The sequence below is a fragment of the Vicia villosa genome, linkage group LG2 (genome assembly GCF_029867415.1).
Source record: "Vicia villosa cultivar HV-30 ecotype Madison, WI linkage group LG2, Vvil1.0, whole genome shotgun sequence".
NCBI classification, from domain to species: domain Eukaryota; kingdom Viridiplantae; phylum Streptophyta; class Magnoliopsida; order Fabales; family Fabaceae; genus Vicia; species Vicia villosa.
This window is the reverse complement of record NC_081181.1, coordinates 199946962-199968590: the sequence shown is the minus strand read 5'-3', so window position 1 is coordinate 199968590 and position 21629 is coordinate 199946962. Positions and strand designations below refer to the sequence as shown.

At 38.0% G+C, this 21629-nt stretch overlaps 1 protein-coding gene across 1 annotated transcript; it reads right to left on the bottom strand.

The window, feature by feature from the left end:
* Positions 1-18406: 18406 nt before the first annotated feature.
* Positions 18407-19999, bottom strand: LOC131653564 (arogenate dehydratase 3, chloroplastic-like). Its single transcript, XM_058923747.1, has one exon. The coding sequence runs from the start codon at positions 19825-19827 to the stop codon at positions 18529-18531; it is 1299 nt and encodes a 432-aa protein (XP_058779730.1). The 5' UTR covers positions 19828-19999; the 3' UTR covers positions 18407-18528.
* Between the last annotated feature and the right edge of the window lie 1630 nt (positions 20000-21629).

Sequence of the window (21629 nt, the reverse complement as noted above, 5' to 3'; positions counted from 1 at the left end):
TATTTCCAAAGACGGGCCAAATTTAGTCCACCATTCGTAAAACCAATTTGGTATGGGTTTACTAATCATTTCTGGATTAATAGAGAAAAACCAAGAATGCTTGTTCTTAGGATTTTGATCATAAAAAGCTTGAGTAAAAGTTTGGACATAGTCCCAGTAATTAAAGTAGATATACTTTCATTCGGCAATCCATATTGTCTTTTCACCATTTGGGTTGAGACCCCATTCTCTTGGTAACAAGATTTTACTAATATGACATTTACTGAAGTTTATAAAACTTTTAGGATTATTGTTCTGGTAGTGGTGAGTAAACGTTACCGATTCGGTAACAGTCAAAAAAATCTCTAGGTGAGGCCTAGATTTTCCATGAAGACCTGGATATCCTCTTGATTCGAGGTATCTGGTTTTGATAGATCATCCATCATTTGGATTTATCTTAATATCTTCTTCATCACTATACATGATTTTTTTCAGTTACTGGATTTTTAAAATAATCCATTTGTTCTTGAAATACTTAGGGTTAGCAAGAGATAAACAAGGCAAACATTTAACCTTATTTTTAATTCTTTGGACTGCCTGAGAATGTTCATTAGTCCAAGAGCCTAGCATGTAATATGGCAGTCTTTAGCAAGATTTTCATAATAATCTGCTATGTAATTAAGACTACTAAGAAATCTTTGTAATTGTTTCTTATCTATAATAATATTGGGGAATTTTGAAGCAAATTCAATATTTCTTTGTATAGAAATTATTGTTCCTTGGTCAATTTCATGACCTAAAACTCTAACTTTTGTTTGAAAAAGTTTCATTTTAAGAGCAGATATAACTAATCAATTATGTTTAATTAATTCTTTAAATATTTTTGTTTAACATGTTGATCTATAATTTTAGAAAAAACTAAGACATCATCAATATAAACAATTATAAATTCTGTATAAGGATTAAAAATATCATTTATAATATTTGAAATTCTGAAGGGGCATTTTTAAGGCCAAAAGGATGGACATTCCATATCAAACTTAGAGAAGATTAAAACATTGTTTAATCTATCTAAAAGGTCTTTTTTTATTAGGAATAGGATATCCAATCCATCTTAACACCTTATTAAGAGGCTTGTAATTAATAACAAGTCTAGGGACTCCACGTTCTTTTTTAGCAGCATTGTTGACATAAAAAGCTGTGCAACTCCAAGGAGATTTGGATTTTCTTATTATTTTTTTCTAAAAGAGATTCTATCTATTTTTTGCGTAACTCCAAATACTCATGGTTCATTTGAGCAAGCGTAGCTTTGGTGGGAATCTGACTTTCATTAAAGTCATCAAGATAAGGTAAAGAAATAACATGTTTCTTTCTATCCCAAAAAGCATTTGGTAAATTATTACACACTTTATTTTTAAAATGTTTCTCAATCAATTTGATTTGTTCTTTTATCTCATTTTTCTTAAGTTGTTCATTAATATTTAATAAACTAACTTCCTATTTAAAAAAACTTAATTGTTTTTCTTTATTTAAGAGAATACTTTTAACTTCATTAAGCATTTTAATATGAGGGTCAGTAATAAATTCAAAAGTGACAGTTTTACCATTAGTCATGGTAGTAATGCTTTTAGTGTCAACATTAATTAAATGCATAATGCTATTTAAAAAAGGAGTTCCAAGGATAACTCTATGAGTCATTTTTTAACTAAGATGAAATGGGTAGGTAAATAAATATATTGATTACAAACGTATGTATTAGGTAATTTATAATTAACCGTTAATTTGTCACCACTAGCCTGAGCAAGGGTTTGAATGGATTTGGTATAATATTTGGTAGGAACAATTCCTTCCTGTAGACAATTAAGGTCAGCGCCACTATCAATAAGGGCAACTTCATTTTCTAAAATAAACGTTCTATTAATAACTAAAATTATTTTTACAAACCATTTTTGAGAAATTACTCTATCAATAAGAGTAAGAAACCTATCATTGTTGGTGATTTTAGTATCATCAATGTATTTTGGTAGTAATGTGATTTACTATAGGCCAATGCAATTATGCGTTAAGTTTGAAACGAGTTAGGGTAGTGCGGAGTGCACGCTCGTCGAGCCAAACGTGTAATTGAATATGAATAATAGAAACGGGGTTCCAAGGGGCGTAGCCCCTGGCGGGGTGCGGGGCAGCGCCCCGTCGGGTTCCAAGGGGCGTAGCCCCTGGCGGGGTGCGGGGCAGCGCCCCGTCGGGGTCCAAGGGGCGGAGCCCCTGGCGGGGTGCGGGGCAGCGCCCTGCCAGGGTCCAAGGGGCAGCGCCCCGTTCGAAAAATTCGTTTGAATAGTTGCACCCTTTCCCAACGGATATAACAATTCGTTTGAATAGTTGCACCCGTTTCCAACAGACATAACTGTTTTTCTGAAAAGGTGTGTCTGTTCGTTTCTATTATTGGTCTCCTATATAAGGAGTCTTTTGGTCTCGATTTGGTATACGAAATTACATACTTCCTCTCTACATTCTGATCTGTTCTCTATTGTCAGAAACAGATTGTTCTTCAAGAATTATCCCCGCAAAGATTTCGTGAACCCAGACAAGAATAGGGTCGAAATACTTTGTTCAGAAAGTGAACAAACACGATTCTTGAAGATATCCAGGATTATCATACTATTTCTCTTACAATCATTAGTAGAAGGACTGCTAGTAGAAGATTTATCTTCAACTTTAAGGTTACCTTTTTCAAGTAAGGAGACCATTTGGGATAGTTTTTTTATTATCTTTCTTAATCCGAGTAATTTCAGATTTCAAAAGATTAATTTCTCTATGTAAACCAGTAAGGGAAACAGGAGTTTCACGGATATTGGATTGTTGAAATTTGGATAAAACCTCACTTAATTGGTAAGGGGCTACAATAATAATAGGAGATTCTTTTTTAGAATTTTCTTGAATTAAAACATCACGCATTTTTCTTTTAAGATTATTATTAGAGATAGACTCAATAGCCTTTATGACTTTATCTTGTTTTGTAATAAGAACTTTAAGACCGTTCATGTCAACAATAGACTTCTAGTAATCTATTTGATTACATTGACAATTATTATTGTCAGAATTATCAGAGGAATAATTTGATGATGATTCATAGATTGTGTCAATATCTTCATTAGAATAATTAGTCTATGAGTCAGAGTTAAGTAAACAAACTTTCTCAAGTTGAGAGCGTAATTGTTCATCCTCAATTTCATTGAGAGCTTTCTTGGTCCAACATTGGTTTGCATAATGACCAGCTTTACCACATTTACGGCAAGATACATCTAGCATTTTAGCTTTTCTTTTACCTTTATAATTAAAAGTCTTATCTTTTGGTCTACCTTTATTAAAGTGACTCCTTTTCTTATATGAATTTTTACAAATATTCTTATTATTTTTGAGAATTTCTTTATTGACCCCCCCCCCCTCTCTTCTTGGCCACCCTCGCTGAAATTGCGTAATTGTCCCTTTACTTCAGAAATGCATTTCCGAAGTTGAAAAAAAGACTGATTTCGAAGATGCATTTCCGAAATCACCTTTTTTTTACGTAAAAAAATATTTCAGAAATACATTTCTGAAAACAACATTTTGGAAATGCATTTCCGAAATAATGCGCGTTCCGCTGTTTAAACAAAACAGCCTCCCCCATTTCCATTTTACCCTAAAACTCAAAAGGTTTCAAAAATCTTCCCATTTGTGGTTCCTACTACACGAACTTGACTCTCCAAAGTTGCTCTACAACCTTCAAAGACTACTCAAAGGCTACATTCAAAGCTTCCAAATTGTAAGTTCTCACAACCTATATTGTAACATTGAAATTCATATTAGGGTTGATAGAAATTAGCAAAATGATATAGGGTAAGTTATTATTAGTCACTTAGGTTGTTTAGATAGGAAAATCTGATTTTGAAGCATTTAGGGGAAGAAATGGGTTTTCTGCAAAAATGGAGTCGCAGGTGTTTTCGGAAGTGCATTTTCGAAAACACCTCCCTGACCAATTTCGGAAATGCACTTCCGAAGTTGACCCAAAAAGTTTTTTTTAATTTTCTTGATTGTTTCGCCTTCTAACCTGTTCGCTTATGGATTTCAATTGTTTCAGGAAAATGGCAGGCAACCCAGCTAGAATTAGACAGGGGAGAGAGACACAGACAACGTAGGCTAGACACGAGTGGGCGGCGCAGCTGGCATCGACGCGGGGACGGGGTAGAGTACGAGCACCCGTCCAGACAGATGAGCCTGGTTCCTCGTCTAGATCGAGGAGTCGACTGGCTTGGGTATCTTCTTCCCGTTAGGAGGAGGTACGGGAGGAGGAGAAGGTGAGATACCAGGAGGCGGAGGAGGAGATACTTGATGCCGATCCTCCACACGGAGAGGAGGAGGATGAGGGCTACCCGGGAGGGCCTATGGACACTTCCGTGCTGATTTCCTACCACGAGCACGTCGCTTGACGTGTCTGGGAGGGAGAGGTATTTTTTATAATTTATCCGACTTTATTATTTAACCGTTTTTTATTTAGCTTTTTATTTCATATTTTCTTCACGGTCTAATTAACAATTTTTTTGTTTTTTTTTGTTTTTGTTGTAACAGGAAAGGGCGACGCTAAAAATGGTGAACCACACGCGGAAGATTTTTGATCTGTTTAAACCAGAGGCACAGTGGTTTAATGATGTGGTGACTGCTTCCGAGCTACGTGGGTTGTGCATGACCGGGTATACCACCATCAGCCACGGCATGCAGGGGGATTTTATGGAGCGGTGGCATAGGGAGACGTCTTCTTTCCACTTACCGGTTGGGAAGTTAAAAATCACCTTGCACGATGTGCATTGTCTTCTTCACTTGCCGATTACGGGGATGCTGTGAACCATTCCCGGATCCAGAGGGTCTATGCGATCGAGTGGATAGGGATCTATCTGGGAATGGACCCTTATATGGCTGATTTTGAGTGTCGGACGACAAATGAGGCTCATATCCGGTTCTCCACCTTGAGAGAGCTGTATGAGCACCGCTTGGTGGCGGCGGCCAATTCCGAGGAGGCGGGTAACGACCTATTTATGGAGTATCACTGTGCCTGCGCTCTCCGGTGCGGGTTCATGTTTTTGGTAGGCACTGCACTCTTTGTGGACAAGAGTGCAACATACGTCGACGTGACCTACCTCCGCTACTTCATGGACTTGACTTGACTACCATTCTCCGAAAACACCCCATTTGATATTTTCGAAAGTACATTTCCGAAGTCTGAAAAAATCTGGAAAAAAAAAATTTACTTCGGAGATACATTTCCGAAAAGAAATTATATATATATATATATATATATATATATATATATATATATATATATATATATATATATATATATATATATATATATCAAAAGACCCCGAATCAATTTTGTTTTATGAGTTAAGACATTTTCTTTTCTTAACTTATTGTGTTGGTGCCTATAATCAAAGAGGAATGCTATGTTTACACCAAAATTTTACAACACATCTTACACTAGCTAAAATACAACAAAAATATATATTCACTTGCTTTAAAAAAGTGAAAAAAAAAATAATTATTTAATATAATAATAAAACTAAACCGTATAATTATTCGGTGTAGTTGTGATGTTTTGGTGTATATATATCAATTCTCATAATCAAAAGCCAGATGTTTAAACACAAACACATACTCCCCTCCTCCCAAACGTCAAAAATGGTAGGTTAGTTAATTTAAAAATATTTCCAAAGCGTGGATTATAAATTTTTCAATGGGTTGGTGCAAAGGTAAGAAACAAAAACCTGACCAACTCATGTAAGACATGTCATTTTGCATTATAATTGTTGACTTTGTATTTACCTTTAGCAATCAATATTGAATTATGCGTACACATTGGGTTGGTGAGTTTTTTTTTTAGATAATCAAAAAATATTAATATAGAGTACAAGGGGTACTCAACCCTCACAACAATGTGCACCAAGTTACAACCATCTAAAAGACAACCTACATCACAAAACCTCCACTAGAAAGGAAATTTAAATCAGTCATAAAAAGGAGTGTCATTAAATTGAGTAGAAGACAAATTCTGCCACAACCAAGATGATAACTTGCAATTGTTAATAACATCTTCTACATTAAATTGTAACTCATTGAAACAATTGTTATTGCGCCCTCTCCAAATTGGCCACAGAACTGCAAGCTACAAGGCAGTTCTGTTTTTCTTCTTCAACCTTCCTTTAAGCTGTTGATCAAACCAGCTAAAATGTTGGTACACAGAATTAGAATTTTCTTCCTCCTGGGCCCCAATCCAATTCCCAATTTCTCCCCATATTATCTTACTAACCCTGCATTGAAAAAACAAGTGAACACACGATTCCAAACAGCAACTGAACTGTACCGCCGAACCGAACTATATTGAAGTTAAAATAATTAAATCGTTATGTTTGATTAGTGAACTAAATCATAGTGTACAAACAATTTTAAAACGGAATCGAAACTGAAAATAAAATTACAAAAAAAAAACAAATTTTAAATTTTGTTATATAAAAAAAATATAGTTTAATGGTTTGATTCTTCAATAAACGGTTCGGTTTGAGAAAAAATAACTACAAACGGTTCGGTACAATTTAGAATTTCAAAACGGTATGTTAATCCAATGATTATGATTTGGTTTGATTATAAATAAATTGAAATAGTTCGATTCAATTCGTGTAAATTTTTATTATAATTTAATTCGGTTCTGTTTGATTTTCTAAGTAAACAATACTATGAACAACTCTAGTACGACACAATTATTCTTTATGGTTTTTATTTTGAAGCATATAAATCGTGCATTCAAGTTTCTCAATAGTCCAAACCAACTACACGGCCACCATAAGGCATTCATGTCAGCAAGTTGTGGTGGATATGGCCCACACTGCCCTACAAGTTTAAGGACAATTTTCTTAAAATTATTCAAGAAAGTCATGAGCACTACTTTTATCAACAACAACAAAAAAAAGAGGCATGAGCACTGCCCATTACGTAGGGTATGCAATAATGTTAAGTAGTACTAATTTATTCTTTTCATTTTTAAGTTTTATAGATACCTCACTAATTGTTTAATTAATGAGTATTGCAATCTAAATAGATTTGTGGGGTTGGTGAAATCATGACGCCATGGCTCATTATGAGAAATCTATTTAGATTGAAATCGAGTCCAAATAGATTTTTCTGTATTTGTGTTCTAAGTTTATCATCATATTTATAGAAAAATAAAAAGAAAATATTTAACGTTCAACCCTCAAAATATTTAATGTTTAGACTACTTAATTAATGATTAGAGTTTATTCGGAGTTTTTTATTTATATAAGTTAGAGTATTTTCTCCTACTCAACTAGTGGCATATCCATTGTAGTCATTAAATTCAGATAATTGTTAGTTGACTACCTCCCCTTCTACGATGAACGTGAGTGTTGGTGATAAAAATCCATTTTACAGGAGAGACTACTTACATCATTTATTGGAGAGATCATATGCAACGTCGGTCCTGTTCAAGTGTGGGAAGTGTTACAGTTACACCATAGTGTCCTAAATTTTGAGAGGTTCAATTTTTTTATATAAATATTAATTGAAATAAATAAAATATTATAATAAAAATTTAATAAATCAGAAAAATACTATGATAAAAAATACCAAACACTGTTTCTTCAATGAAACATAAACACTCATAAATATCTAAGTGCTTGAGTGTGTCATTTTTCGACTAACCAAAAAAAAAACTTTAATATTTGATTTGCATCACACATTCATTTAGTTAGGTATACTACATATTTTCTCAAATTCCAAGTAGACTACATACAATTTTCTATTGGAAAACATTTCTAATGAAGCTTGGAAAATACAAGGGTTGTCACTTTTCTTGACCTTTATTTTGATTTTTGTAAGCATTAGTGAATGCATTCTACGTTTTTAAAAGTGCACTTTTCTTAATAGATCTACTTTTTAAAAATTGAAAAATAGTTAAAATAATGTTTTCTTTGCTTTTAAAAATAAAATATCTTTCTTCTTTGGGTCACAATTGTTCATGGGATAGGAACATGGATTCCTCGGAGTCATTAGATTTTTGCATTTACAGTACGTATTAAACTTTTTTCTAAAAAGACAAAAGAGAAATATTCTACCGTAATTCCAATCAATAAGTAGAGGTAGGGACGCCAGCTTTTAACCGCCACCATTTCATAATTTCAACGTGATCTAATGATTGTAGATTAATTGGTTTTTGGTTTAAATAGTTTTTTTTTTCTTTTAAGTTGGTGTGTTTTTGGTTTTAGTTCATGTATCTTATTTTTCTTGGAAATGATTCCTGAATACTCCCTCCGTTCCTTTTTAATTGTCACACTTGCCAAAATCTTTATAACCAAGACAACCAAAAAAGAACAAAAATATTCACCTTTTGTCACACTTGCCAAAATCTCTATAACCAAGACAACAAAAAAAGAACAAAAATATTCACCTTTTTTCCTAATTTACCCTTACTTTTATCTTTATTCATTCCACCATTCCGCTTTTCTATAAAAAAAACAAGGGTATAATTGATCTTATACCTATAAAGTGACAATTAAATAGAAACAATTTTTTTTGACAAGTGTGACAATTAAAAAGGAACGGAGGGAGTATTTACATCATTTTGGTTTTAGTTCCTAAAGTTAAAATCCGCAAGAAAATATGCTGGTTTCTTGCGGATTTTCCTTTGAATTTTCTTGCGTATTTTAATTTTAGGGACTAAAACCAAAAGGATTTTAACATTCAAGGATCATTTCCAAGAAAAATAAGATATAGGGACGAAAATTAAAAACACGCCAACGTAAAGAGACCGAAAGACTATTTAAACCTTGATTTTTTTATGACAAAAGATGTAGCTATTTATTTCTTTTAAGGAGAATGCTTACTAATGTCCTTGGGGTACTTTTTAAGTGATTAAAATAGTAAGTTTTTATTAAAATGCGTGTATTCAATGCATTGAAAATATATTGAAAATTGAAATATTGACTTTTAAAAAAAATATTTTCTTTATTTAATGTGCTTAAATAGTGCCCTGAGGGCATTGGTTAGCAAGAACCTTCTTTTAATATACTCTATGACATTTCATCTAAAACATTTGCAAGATGACATAAGACATTTGCAAGATGACATACGACTTCTTTTGATATATGAGAAGACCTTTTAATTAATGAGCATGAAAGGAACTGTTATGGACTGGGCCAACACGTGGCCCAAACACTGCGAGAGGCCCAAAGTCAGCCCGACCTAAGAGAAGGCCCAAATCTTACTCCTCGTCACTAAGGCTTGCACCTGCTCGTGCACCGGGCATGCGCCACACTAATTTTAACTCGGTAAGCCCACAAACCCCTCTAAAAGGATTAGGGGCCGAGCAAGATTTCCTATTAGGCCCCGAGCAGGCGCTTCCTGCGAGTACCTCCGCCTGCTCCTTCTATTCGAGGACCCCCCTCCTTGTACAGTTCTTCCACATCCAACCCTCCGGATAAAACGGAGTTCACGCGCTCTCTAAAAGACTGCACCCCCCCTACACATCAGAGTGGTTGACCCAGGATGGAGACCACGTGTTGTTCTCCACTATACGCTTAGGATCCTGGCAGTCTCCGAATTGGGCCTGGAAATCCAGTCCAATGGCGAGATCTTGGCCCAGCGTTGGGGGCAATAAATACCATCTTTCATTAGAGGGTCAGGTAACACCATTCATTCTCACTTTTACCCTGTACTTGCACTCTGATTGCTCTCTCTTCTCACCTTGCAGGAACTCCACGAAGGAATCAACGGCCAGCACCTCGGGAGTCGCTCCTTGGCACGGAAAGCCCTACGAGCAGGCTATTACTGGCCGACGATGCAACAAGATGCCAAGGACCACGTCCAAAAATGCGACAAATGTCTGCGCCACACCGACATGCATCTAGCCCCACCTCACAAGCTCAAGTCACTTTCCTCCTCGTGGCCCTTCGCCTGATAAGGAATGGACATCCTCAGACCATTTCTGGTCGGGTCATACCAAAACAAATACCTGATCTTCGCCGTAGATTACTTCACCAAATGGATCGAAGCCGAAGCGCTCGCCAAAATCACAACATACAATATACTCCGCTTCTATAAGTGAAACGTGCTCGTTTGTTTCGGGATACAGCAAGCAATAGTGACCGACAACGGCACATAATTCACCGATAGAAAATTCCAAGAGTTCTTCGCCAAACTCAAAACTAAACAACACTTCACCTCCGTCGAGCACCCTCAAACCAACGGACAAGCCGAAGCCGCAAACAGAGTGATACTCCGAGGCCTCAAACGATGGCTCGGCAAAGCCAAGAGGGGCTGGGTCGATGAGCTGCACAGTGTGTTATGGGCTTACAGAACAATGCCCCACTCCACTACCGGGGAGACCCCTTTCAAATTGACATATGGGACTGAGGTCGTGATCCCCGTAGAAATTAGTGAGTCGTCTCGTCGGACTGAATCCCCACTCGAGAAGGAGTTGAACAACAAAGCTATGAGAGAGGAGCTCGATATGGTCGAAGAAATCCGATCGGGAGCGTCCCCCCGAGAGACCAAGTTAAAACAACAAATAAATTTGCGTCATGACACGAAAGTAGTAAAACGCGAGTTTGAAGTCGGCTCGCTAGTCCTACGCAGAAACATGAAAGATTCATGCGATGGCAAACTCGCCCCTAATTGGGAAGACCCATACAAAATTTTTGACAAAACAAAGAACGGTGCTTACTACCTCAAAAACCTGCTCAGGGAAAAACTTGCTCGACCATGGAATGCTAAGAAACTCAGACGATACTATAGTTAAAACAACAATTTCGTTATCCGATTGGCCCTAACCGACAACGAGGCGCGAGCGGATAAGGACGCGCGTTATGGTGCAGACGTGTGCATATCCATGAAAACGAAGGTCGAATTAATGCTCGCGTGAAGCATCATCTTGGCCCGACGAGGAGGTCTACACCTAGCTTCTCCGTCGTCGCACAGATTAGGTAGGGCACCCAGCTTGCGATGGGACGGTCCACACCACGAGGACTTGGCCCCGACGGCGGTCTCGAGCTCGCCATCCACCCAGACACGCTCGGGTTCTTCCCGGCTTGTTCCCCACACTGCCGGACGACAGCTAATGGTCGAGCAACCACGGATATTAACATACTCCAAACGTATAAAACTTATGAATATTCAGCATACACAGACATGTAAACTTTGGAAAACACGTAGAATTTTCAAAACAAACTGTGCAAATAAAGGAGTGCATTAAAGAGGCCGACCAAATGGTCGGCAATATTCAAAATATTACAAATACACGGGCATGAAGGCCCCCACAAAAAAGAAAACATGCACAACCCTCTGTCTTTAACAAAAACAAAATTTGGCACGCATGCCGAGCAGATACGGGCGCACAGGTCCGTACCAAAAAACTATTCTTCTTCGTCTTCCTCCAGAAAATCGGGGATCAACTGCCCCTCAGTCTGATGCCATCGGTATTCAGCTCAGGATTCAAGACCTTGAGTTGGATCACCGCCATATCGAAGCCCTCCTGACCCATCTCAAAACAATCGAGCCTTAGAGCCCCGATCTTCTCGACCAGCTCAGCCCGGGTCTTCAAATCTTTCACATCCTCGGGTTCATCGTCGGCGGGCTTCCATTCAGCCCTTAGATCTTCGACCCGTTTTTTCTCTTCCTTCCTTTCGCTGGTCTTTTTCGCCAATTCCTCAGTCTTTTTTTTTAATTTGTCCTTAGACACCCCGAGCGCAACCTCCATTTTCCAGAATTTATCTTCAGCCGCTTTCTGGGAATCCTCTGCCTTTTTTAGGGCGACAGCCGAGATTGTTCCCCCTTGCGCTAAGACCCGCGCCATCTCTAAGACCCTAACCATGGAGGCCCCATCATCAGCCAGCTGTTTCATGCGAGCGTTTGGATCCATCTCCACAATCCTTTGAGCATCCAACGGGGATACACTAAGGGGAAACCGGTCGAAGTAACCAACCTCGGTGAAACACGGAGGCATCATGAACACCCGCTCATGGTTCCCTTCGGGAGCGACACCAGTACCCCCATCACCTTGACGATACCTCTTCCCTGGCCCAGGTCGGAGTTGGGAGCCTCCTACTCAAGGTTGACGATCATAGAAGAAGACCCCGTATCGGTGGTTGCCGGGGAACCCTGGGGTCCGAACCTCGTCGGCTTCTTCACTTTCGTCCTCCTGGTGTCGTATGCCAACTTTGTAGGTTTCTCGCTGGCGGTCGGCATGGAACCTGCGAGTCAAACAAGCCGATCAGTAATGGATAAATCATAACTATCAAACAAAAGAACACAACTAAAAACAACCTAACAGAGCCTCGGCCTCCCCGACCGTCTTACACGCGAGTAGGGGTGGGAATAGGCCAGGCCGACCTACATGGGCCTATGGCCTAGCCTATATAAGGCTAGACCAGGCCAAACTTATTTAACAAAAAGGCCATGCTTAGGCTTTTTTAAAAGCCTATTTAATAAAACAGGCCAGGCTTAAGCTATTAAAAAAGCCTATGAAGCCTTATAGGCCAGACTTAAGCTATTAAAAAAGCCTATGAAGCCTTATACGCCGACCTATATTTTTATGTATATTAAAAATAGGCTAAATAGATCAGCCTATATTTGCATATATATTAGAAAAAGGCTAAATAGGCAAGCCTATATATGAATGCACATTAGAACAAAGGCTAAATAGGTCGGCCTATGTATGCATATATAGACCGACATATAAAATTTCTTTAATAATATGGATTAATTGAAAACCATAATAAAAAATAGACTTTTAAATAGGCTTTCAGGACAGGCCAGACTTTTAAAAAGGCCAGGCCAGGCCTAAAAAGAGAGCCTATTATAGGCCACAGGTCAGGCTCCGGCCTTTCAAGTTTATCATAGGCCAGGCCCGGGCCTTATAAAGCCTAGCCTAGCCTATTTCCACCTACTACACGCGAGGAGGGTCTTGGTATTTATGGCGCGAGCTTCCAACACGAACTCGTTGTTCTCGTCAACCACCGCTTCCCCCGCCCTCGTGACCCACTGGGCCAGACTGAAACTTTCCACATATCTACACAAGGCCGCATAAGTCGCCTTGTCCTGTTCATCTATATCCTCATGCTCGAACAAAAATTCCCGAGGATTAACGAGGAAGTGTGCCTTCCACCATCTGAAAGGGAACAGTGAAGTCAGCTGAGTCTTAACTTGACCATCCTCGTCAAGTATTGTCCGACCATCCTCGTCGGTCTCAGTCACGAGCCTCATAACAGAGTTGTATGCCCTCTCACTCTCAGGATAGATCAAGTAGTACTTATCCTTAAAATCCTTGATAGAATCCACGAACATCTTGAATATCCTACGGTCGGCGTACTTGAAAGAGACCCAGCTATGCTTTCCCCCTGCGAACTGTCGCTGGATCTTAAAACAACGAAAGAACAGGGAAGCCGTGGCCCCGACACCTAGGAAATCGCACACGATCTCAAATGGACGCATAAAAGCAAAGGCATTTGGATGAAGCTGAGAAGGAGCCACCTGTAGATGAGTGAAAGCAGAAATTTGGAAGCTAGTAAAGGGGAGGCGAAATCCGATCTCCTTAAAAATATATTCGTACATGGTGAATCGATCGCCACTAAATCTGGAGCATATCCTCTCGGTCTCAGACGGGCAACTGACCGCCCAATTCATCAGACTATTAGGGCCCCTGTCTTCAACCTCCCGGAAGGCTCCGACCAAAGAATGAGCATAACGCGAGGCTACCCCCCACGGTTCCTCGGCGATCCAATCCAAACCAGAATCCTTCATGTAGCCGAACAACGTGGGTTCTTCCTCAGATTCAGACGAAAGCAACGCCTCCTCCTGAACGGTCATATCACCTGCATGCAGAAGAAAATAAGTGAATTCGACATTATATCAAATCCACCCTTCCACTGCAAGACAAGTGAAAGGGTAGAGCAGGGGACACCATAGGCTCCCAACCAAACCCTTATTCACCTCTTCCCGAACGGGATTCGAGCGTGAATGTGCCAAGTATAACTCATCCATCTTCTCATGAATAAAACCTACGAGCAACTACACGAAGCTGATGAGAAAGGTATGCAATCCCCGGGCAAAAGATGAATTCGGCGAGGAGGAAACGTGAGTTTCCCGGGCTCTAACATGAACAACCTAGGGAAACCCTTTAATCCTTCTAAGAGAACAAGGAATTCCTGGATTTTCCAAGAAATATATGAGGTTCTCCATCAATCTTTCGAAGAGCAAGGCTCCTCGTTTGAAATTTCCCACATCTATCCTAAACCTACCACTACCAAACAGATGAATACCCTGGGAACGAGTTCCCCTAAAAACTCAGAATGCAGCCCAAAGGAAAAACCTAACTAGAGGAAAGCCGAGATAGCGTACCTGAAGGCTGCATGATGAAGAACACTCAAAGGATGTAGCGACGAATGCGGTAACAGAGGAAGCAACAACTTGAAGAAAGGCAGAGAAAACTTGAGAGAAGAAAAGGAGCGTAAACCCTAAATGAAAGGGAAAACCCTCCTTATATAGAGCTTGCACAGAAGGCGAAGCGTTACGTCATATCCAAAACGCCGCTTACACGCACGCGTCATCATGACCCTAGGCCCCAGACTATTAATTAGTCATTCAATAGACCGCCACGTCACCTAAACTCCTTTCACACGATATCGTTACATTCTCTCGATCAACAGCGGGCTCCTCGCCCTCTCGACGGGTACACCTCGCTCGGAACGTTCCACCCGACCAAGCCTCCATACGAGGAACCTTCTAACGCGTATTGACCGAGGTCAGTATTGGGCAAACATAAAGTCATAGCTCCCTGCCCGAAAACTACGACTTGGGGGTGTAACGCCCAGAATTTAAATAATTATTTAGTTGAATTATTTCGGAATTAATTGTGAAATTTTTTTAATTATGTTATATTGAAGTGGGTTGCTATGAGGTAATATGCGATTAAGTGGTGGTTTATTAGTAATAATAGTGTTAGACTAAAAAAAAGTAAATTTTGATGTGAGCTTAAGTTGTGTTAATATTAGTATTATTGGGGGTATATAAGTTAAGCCCAAAAGAAATGATGGAAAAATATAAGAAATGTGAGGTATATGGGAATTAGTTTTGTGTGGTCAGTAAGAGAAATAGAAGACCAAGTGAATTGCTGTGAAAAGAAAAGAATAAGGGTTTGGAAGAATTTTGTTGAACTATGGAGTTGTAGAGAAGCGGTTCTGGAAACTGACCGAGAAAAAGTTGTAGATAGGAGGCATAGAGGAAATGGGTTGGAATACGACCGAAAAATTATAGAGAGACCGTCTGTAACACCCCAAAACTACCCCACGAATATACAGGAAAATCAGAGTGCAAAATCTCAAAACATACATCACATTTGAGGCGTCACAAATTATTAACTTAACAAATCACAAATCATCCTCATGATCATAGATACATAACACATACAAATTGGGAATCATGCTTCATTAAACTTCCAAACCAAATAGTGCATAATATCGCAACGGAACAACATCGACAACAATATTCAAGTCATACATGTCAAACATGGGCAACTAAGAATATCCAACATATCTCTGTAGGACATAACAACATAATCCACTGAAAGATAACAATATCCAAATATAGCAACAAAACGACAAGACAACATGACATAATCAAAACAAGCTAGACGTCATCCGAGTGTCACGTATCAGAGCATAGACACACCGACGCGAGCTAAAAGGTAAATGACTACTCAACGTCGTTACCTGCACGTTACCAACAAAGGTTAACATTCAAACAGAAGGGGTGAGATATCATTCATTATAAAGAAACGTATGATAATATTCAAAGCAAGAGAAAAGATCATACATTGGTCACCATTTCTCATCACAGCACTTAATACAATGATTCACATCACATAATCGACTTATGAAACGGCAACAATGTCAACAATCAACCATGACAATATATGCAATTCACAAATAAATTTCCAACATATCACAAAAAACATCTCATCATCAAGTCATCACATTACAACAAACATATATTCATAAAGTCACAACAACATAATCAAATAAGACTCAATGCAATTCACGTGTGACTCGACTTATGCAATTGCATGTGATACCATTTGGAGTAAAACTCCCATGTATCAAAATTTGCCATTGGGCACACGTCGCTATTTGCCATTAAGGCCACATCTCTTTTGCCATTAAGGTCACGTCTCTTTTATGCAATGGATGTGACTCAATGAATGCAACATCCATACAAACACAACATGCATCACAACAATACATCACAACATCGTCTAAATCACCATCGAACATTATCACTATAATGTCGAACTTCAACAACAACAAAATCATCATCATCCATAAGGATGCATCACTTCACTTCACAATACGTCTCAATTCATCATGTTACAACAAACATCAACAATTCATCTTATTACCAACAACAATCACAAACATCAAACCATTTCATTTAGGGAAAGCTTCAAAAGGTCTCTAAAGGTTTTCAAATCATATTCATTAGAAAGACATCGATTTAAGCTTTACGGAGGTTCAAACAGTACTTAAAAAGGAGTTACGGATCAAAAGATACATCATGTCAAAGTTTGAACAAGTTTTGCACAACAGGGTCCGCTTAGCGACCCTCAAAAGCGCTTATGGAAATACAATTTCAATAACCCCGCTTCAAGCTGCCAAAAACAACAGCGAACCAATTTTGAGCTCTGCTTAGCGAGCTCTTTTAATTTTTCAAAAACAAACAGTGTATGCTTAGCGGACGTGCGATTATGCAGAAAAATAATAGCAGGCACAGAACTGCGAAATCACACATCTATCATCCAAAACTCATTCTAAACAGCGATTAAACACATATAATCACGAAATCTATCATCATCTATCATCAAACATCAATTAAAACACATTTTCAAAGATTCATGCAACAGATTATATGCTTGTTTGGCCTCCCCATTATATTTTTAACAACAACACATAGTTTACTATCTCAACTATGGTAAAATTTTGCCATCACATAAAAATATAGATGAAGTTCATCTTACTCATTTACACAAATACAAAATAAGGCAGAGTCAACAAATAAGATTATACTAAGCATTATAAAGAAAAAACTAGATAACGTTAAAAGGGTAAAATGAGTAGCCACGATACTCTTCTTTACCAATTTTACCCTTTTCTCTAATAAAGACTTCCATTTTAGATAAATAACCGGTGATGTCGTTCTCTCCATTAAAACTAACATTAATCTTATCACCAAAGTCATATACTCCCTCTGTCCCAAATTATAAGAGAAAATCACATTTTAAATTCATTGAATAATTAATGTATCTGGTCTATATAGACCAGATACATTAATTATCCAATGAATCTAAAAAGTGATTTTGGCTCTGTTTGGGAAGACATGTTTTCGAGCTTATAGCTTATGTCTTATGTCTTATAAGCTCATATGATAATTTAGACGCGTTTGGTAACGGTCTTTCATCACGAACTTATAACTTATTTTACTAGCTTATAGCTTATTTTCCAGACGCTATTTCAAATAGCGTTTTAGCTTATGTCTTATAGTTTATTACTTTTTCTTCCTTTTTTATCCTTATTATTTTAATTAAAATCCATTTTTAACCCTTATAATTTATTTTAATTTAAAATAAAATAATTATATATTAAATATCTTTTATGTCATTTTACATTTATAAGTTAATTGAACCGCTAATTTTACCAAACACTTCAATAAGCTTATAAGCTATCAGTCTCAACCATCCGCTATAAGCTATAAGTCATCAGTCATCAGTCATCAGATATAAGCTATCAGCTAGCTTATCAGTCAACCGCTATTTTTACCAAACTGACCCTTTCTCTTATGATTTGAGACAAAGGGAGTATATGATTTTCCAACTTTTCATATTCCCTTTTGAATTAGCCCTTTTTTTCATTTTACAAATTTCTCATTAAATAACAAAAAAGTATTTAATATATGAAAGAGCCCGAACAACTCAAAGAAAATGACAACACTAAAAATTAAAATAATAATAATAACAATCATAAGAACATGGGGATTGCTATTCTTACATTGAAAACTCTACCCCCTATGCTACACCGTATCCAACACAAACAATTAATAGGCCAGCTCATTTACTATAATCTTTCTCTATCTACACATAAATTTCATGATTAACCTTCAACAATCCAACAAAACAAACAAACACAATTTAGTACTACTACAACAAATACAAAGGTAACCAGTAACCACCACAACTAACTTTCCATTTGTTTATCAAACACTTGCCATGTTCATGTATCTCCATCTTATTATCAAACCTTTCTACTACAATGAAGATACTTTTTATAAAAAAAAAACAAATAAATTTAAATAAATAATCTGGTTTTGTGTTTTATTCACAAAAAAGTTCATACAAGTTTTAAAATATTTCAACATTTTTTTCTGGAATGATAAAAAAATAAAATAAGATCTTTGCTAAATTCTAATCTAATCATCCCTAGAAGAAGGAGACCAGGGTGTCATATCCATAGGATAACTACCCAACACTCGCAAGAACGACGTGAATTCCTGAACCTCCGCCAACGCGTTTTGTGCCCTAACTTCAGCCATAGAAGATTCAAAATCCACATAAAACAAATACTCAAAATGCTTCGCAGTTCCAACGTTCGCATCATCCACAAGCCTAATCGGACGGTTACGATGCGGCCTCGATTCAATCTTCGTTAAACTAATATTCCTAAACGCGAAAGCTGAAAGCACTTTGAAAAGCACCGAAGTTCCTTTATCGTGTGCGAAAACGATGCTGGTTTTGAAAGGACGATCGGTTCGTGGAATTATCGGTTCTCGGGCGAGCATGACGAACCGGGTCACGTTACTCGGGTCGTCCTGGATTCCGTCTGCGAGGACTTGTAAACCGTAGAGCTCCGCCGCGCGTGCGCTTGCGATTGCGGCTGTGTCGCGGAGGCTGTTTGTTGCAATGAATTCTGCTGCTCCTGCGGTGTCGTCGACGGCTTCGCGTGCGACGTTGAGGCCGAGTTTTGTGAGCGTGTGTTCGCACTGAGAGAGTGCTTGTGGATGAGAGATTACTCTGGTGAGATATTCTTTACGGATCCCTGGGAGAGCCAGGAGACAGTGGTGAACCGGGAGTTGAACTTCTCCGACGATGTGGAGACGGTGACGGAGTAACAGATCGTAATTCCGGTGGATCGAGCCTCCGAGAGAATTTTCCACCGGGAGAACGGCGCGATCGGCGATCCAGAGCTCAACAGCTTGGAACGCGACTTCGAATTGGTCACACGGAATGGCTTCGCAGTTTGGATAAGCTTTCCCGGCGGCTGCTTCGGAGTACGCGCCGGGGACGCCTTGGTAAGCCACGCGAAGCTGTGAGCCGTGCATCGGAGCAGGAGCGAGGTCGGAGATTGTAAGCGGCTTCGGCGGAAGCGGCTTTGCAAGCTCTCCAGCGAGGTTTCCGATGGGGACTAGCTGCAGGTCGGTCACGTTGGTTTTGTGACCGTTGATGGCGGCGATATGCTCCGATTTGCCTCCGTTGATGTCGGTGGAAGGTTTCTCTTGGGAAGAAACATTGCTAGATAGAATAGCGCACGAGCTTTGCCAGTCGGCTCGGCTTGAGCCGACACCGTAGCTTCCGTGTTCTAACCCGTAAGCACATTTGATGAGAATTCGGGTCGAAGCGACCCCGACCCGGTTTGGTGAACGACGGGGGCGTGTTAATATGTGGTTGAAATTGAGAACGTTGGAAGAGGGAGGTGGGGATAGAGTATGCATATTTGTTAATGGGGGTGTTGATAGTAAATTGAAAAGAGAAATTAAAAAATGAAAGAGAAAAAGTGTGTTGAGGATGAAATGAAGGTTTATTTTGTGTGTTAAAGCTTGGTTGTTCTCTTGGGAACGTCAAGCTGAGAAAAAATGGAGGTGGTTAAGGGGTTTAAATATTATTGCAAAGAGTGAAGCTAACGTACCAAGTCTTGAAGGGATGGTGTTTGTGGTCGTTCGGTCAAATCTCTCACCTACCATCGTGTTGTTTATTTTTTATTTATTTTTCTATCTACACATTTTTATTTTTTATATTAGTTTGATGTTTCCTTCTACCTTTCCTTTATTATCATTATTTATTTTTATTATTTTATGATAAGAAGTGTCCTGTGACTTTTATTAAATTCTGTATGTGTAATGATTATTTATTGTATTATCATGGGACTTTATTTCATTTTATTATGTCATTGGGTTTTTCTTGTTGCCTCATAAAAGAATTGGGGCATTAATATCATGAAGCTTGGTTCAAATAAATAAATACAAACTAAATATGTTTTTTTTCATCCATATAATAATAAGGTTGAGCTTTAGTCTTGTAAACTTTTTTTACATTACATTTGAATCCTCATAAATATTATAGAACATAATGACATATAATCGAAAATATCGGTCTAACCTGATATAGTTACATGAGACTTATAAAGGTCTTAAATAAAGCAAAAAATAGTTAGATCACTTATAAATGATGATCATAGGCACAAGAAGTCTATTCAAATGAAATTTTCTCTTAGGAATCTTGAAAGAGACGATTTTGTGTTGGTATATAAATTTTCTTAGATTCTCCATGAACCGCTATCAAAGCTTATATAATAAACTAATTCATCAGTTCTTGGCCAATAAGCATCGCTAGGTGTCACCACAAGTATCTTTAACATGTGTCAGAAGATGTTTCAACGATGCCACCATCGAGGTTGTAAATTCCAATCAGAAGATGTTCGTGAGAGCCTTCTAGAATGGATAAAAGTCGGACACTTGAATGAGTGTTTCGCCTAAAAATTTGTCAACTCAAATGAAGAACTAATAAAAGGGAAGAGTGCTTTGTAAAGAGCGAGGAAAGTAATGTAGAAAAAAGAGCTAAAGATGCAAATGAAAAAAGCAATTGGAATTTATTCAATAAAAAAGGATGTCTAAAAGAGTTTGTAAAAAGATTTATGCTTGAATTCAATCATTTATATGAAACAATAAGAATTGTCATTTTATTTAGGTGACTTAAATTAACATTATATTTGGTTTGTAGATATCTAAGAATGAATAAAGTAAAACTACTAATATAATAATGCTTGAGAAACATGTTTAGGATATAAACAAAGTTAGGTTGACCTATACCTAAGGCTTATATACTAGCACAATTACAGTAACTTGGCCTTAATTAGATTTTTTGAAAGATGTTTAGACAAAGATATTAAAGTTTAAATGACCATTACGATCATTATGATTGTTACAATTAGACAGGGGAACATCAAATGGTCGTTGCAGCCGTTATGGTCGCTACAATCAAGTTAAGAAACAACAATGGTTAATGGACATAAATGCAGTAACAACTAGAGCAACACCGAGGGAGACCTCATCATTTTTTTTCTTGAAAAGCTACTGGTTCATTTGATTCGAATCATACCATCATCTGATTCGAATCACAGTTGGCTTCTCATAAAACATTAAGTAGTTGATTTGAATCACAGGTATACTTTATTTGAATCATAGCTTTCAATTTTGAATTTTAGCGTGTGTCTCTTCAATTTTCATTCAATCATTTC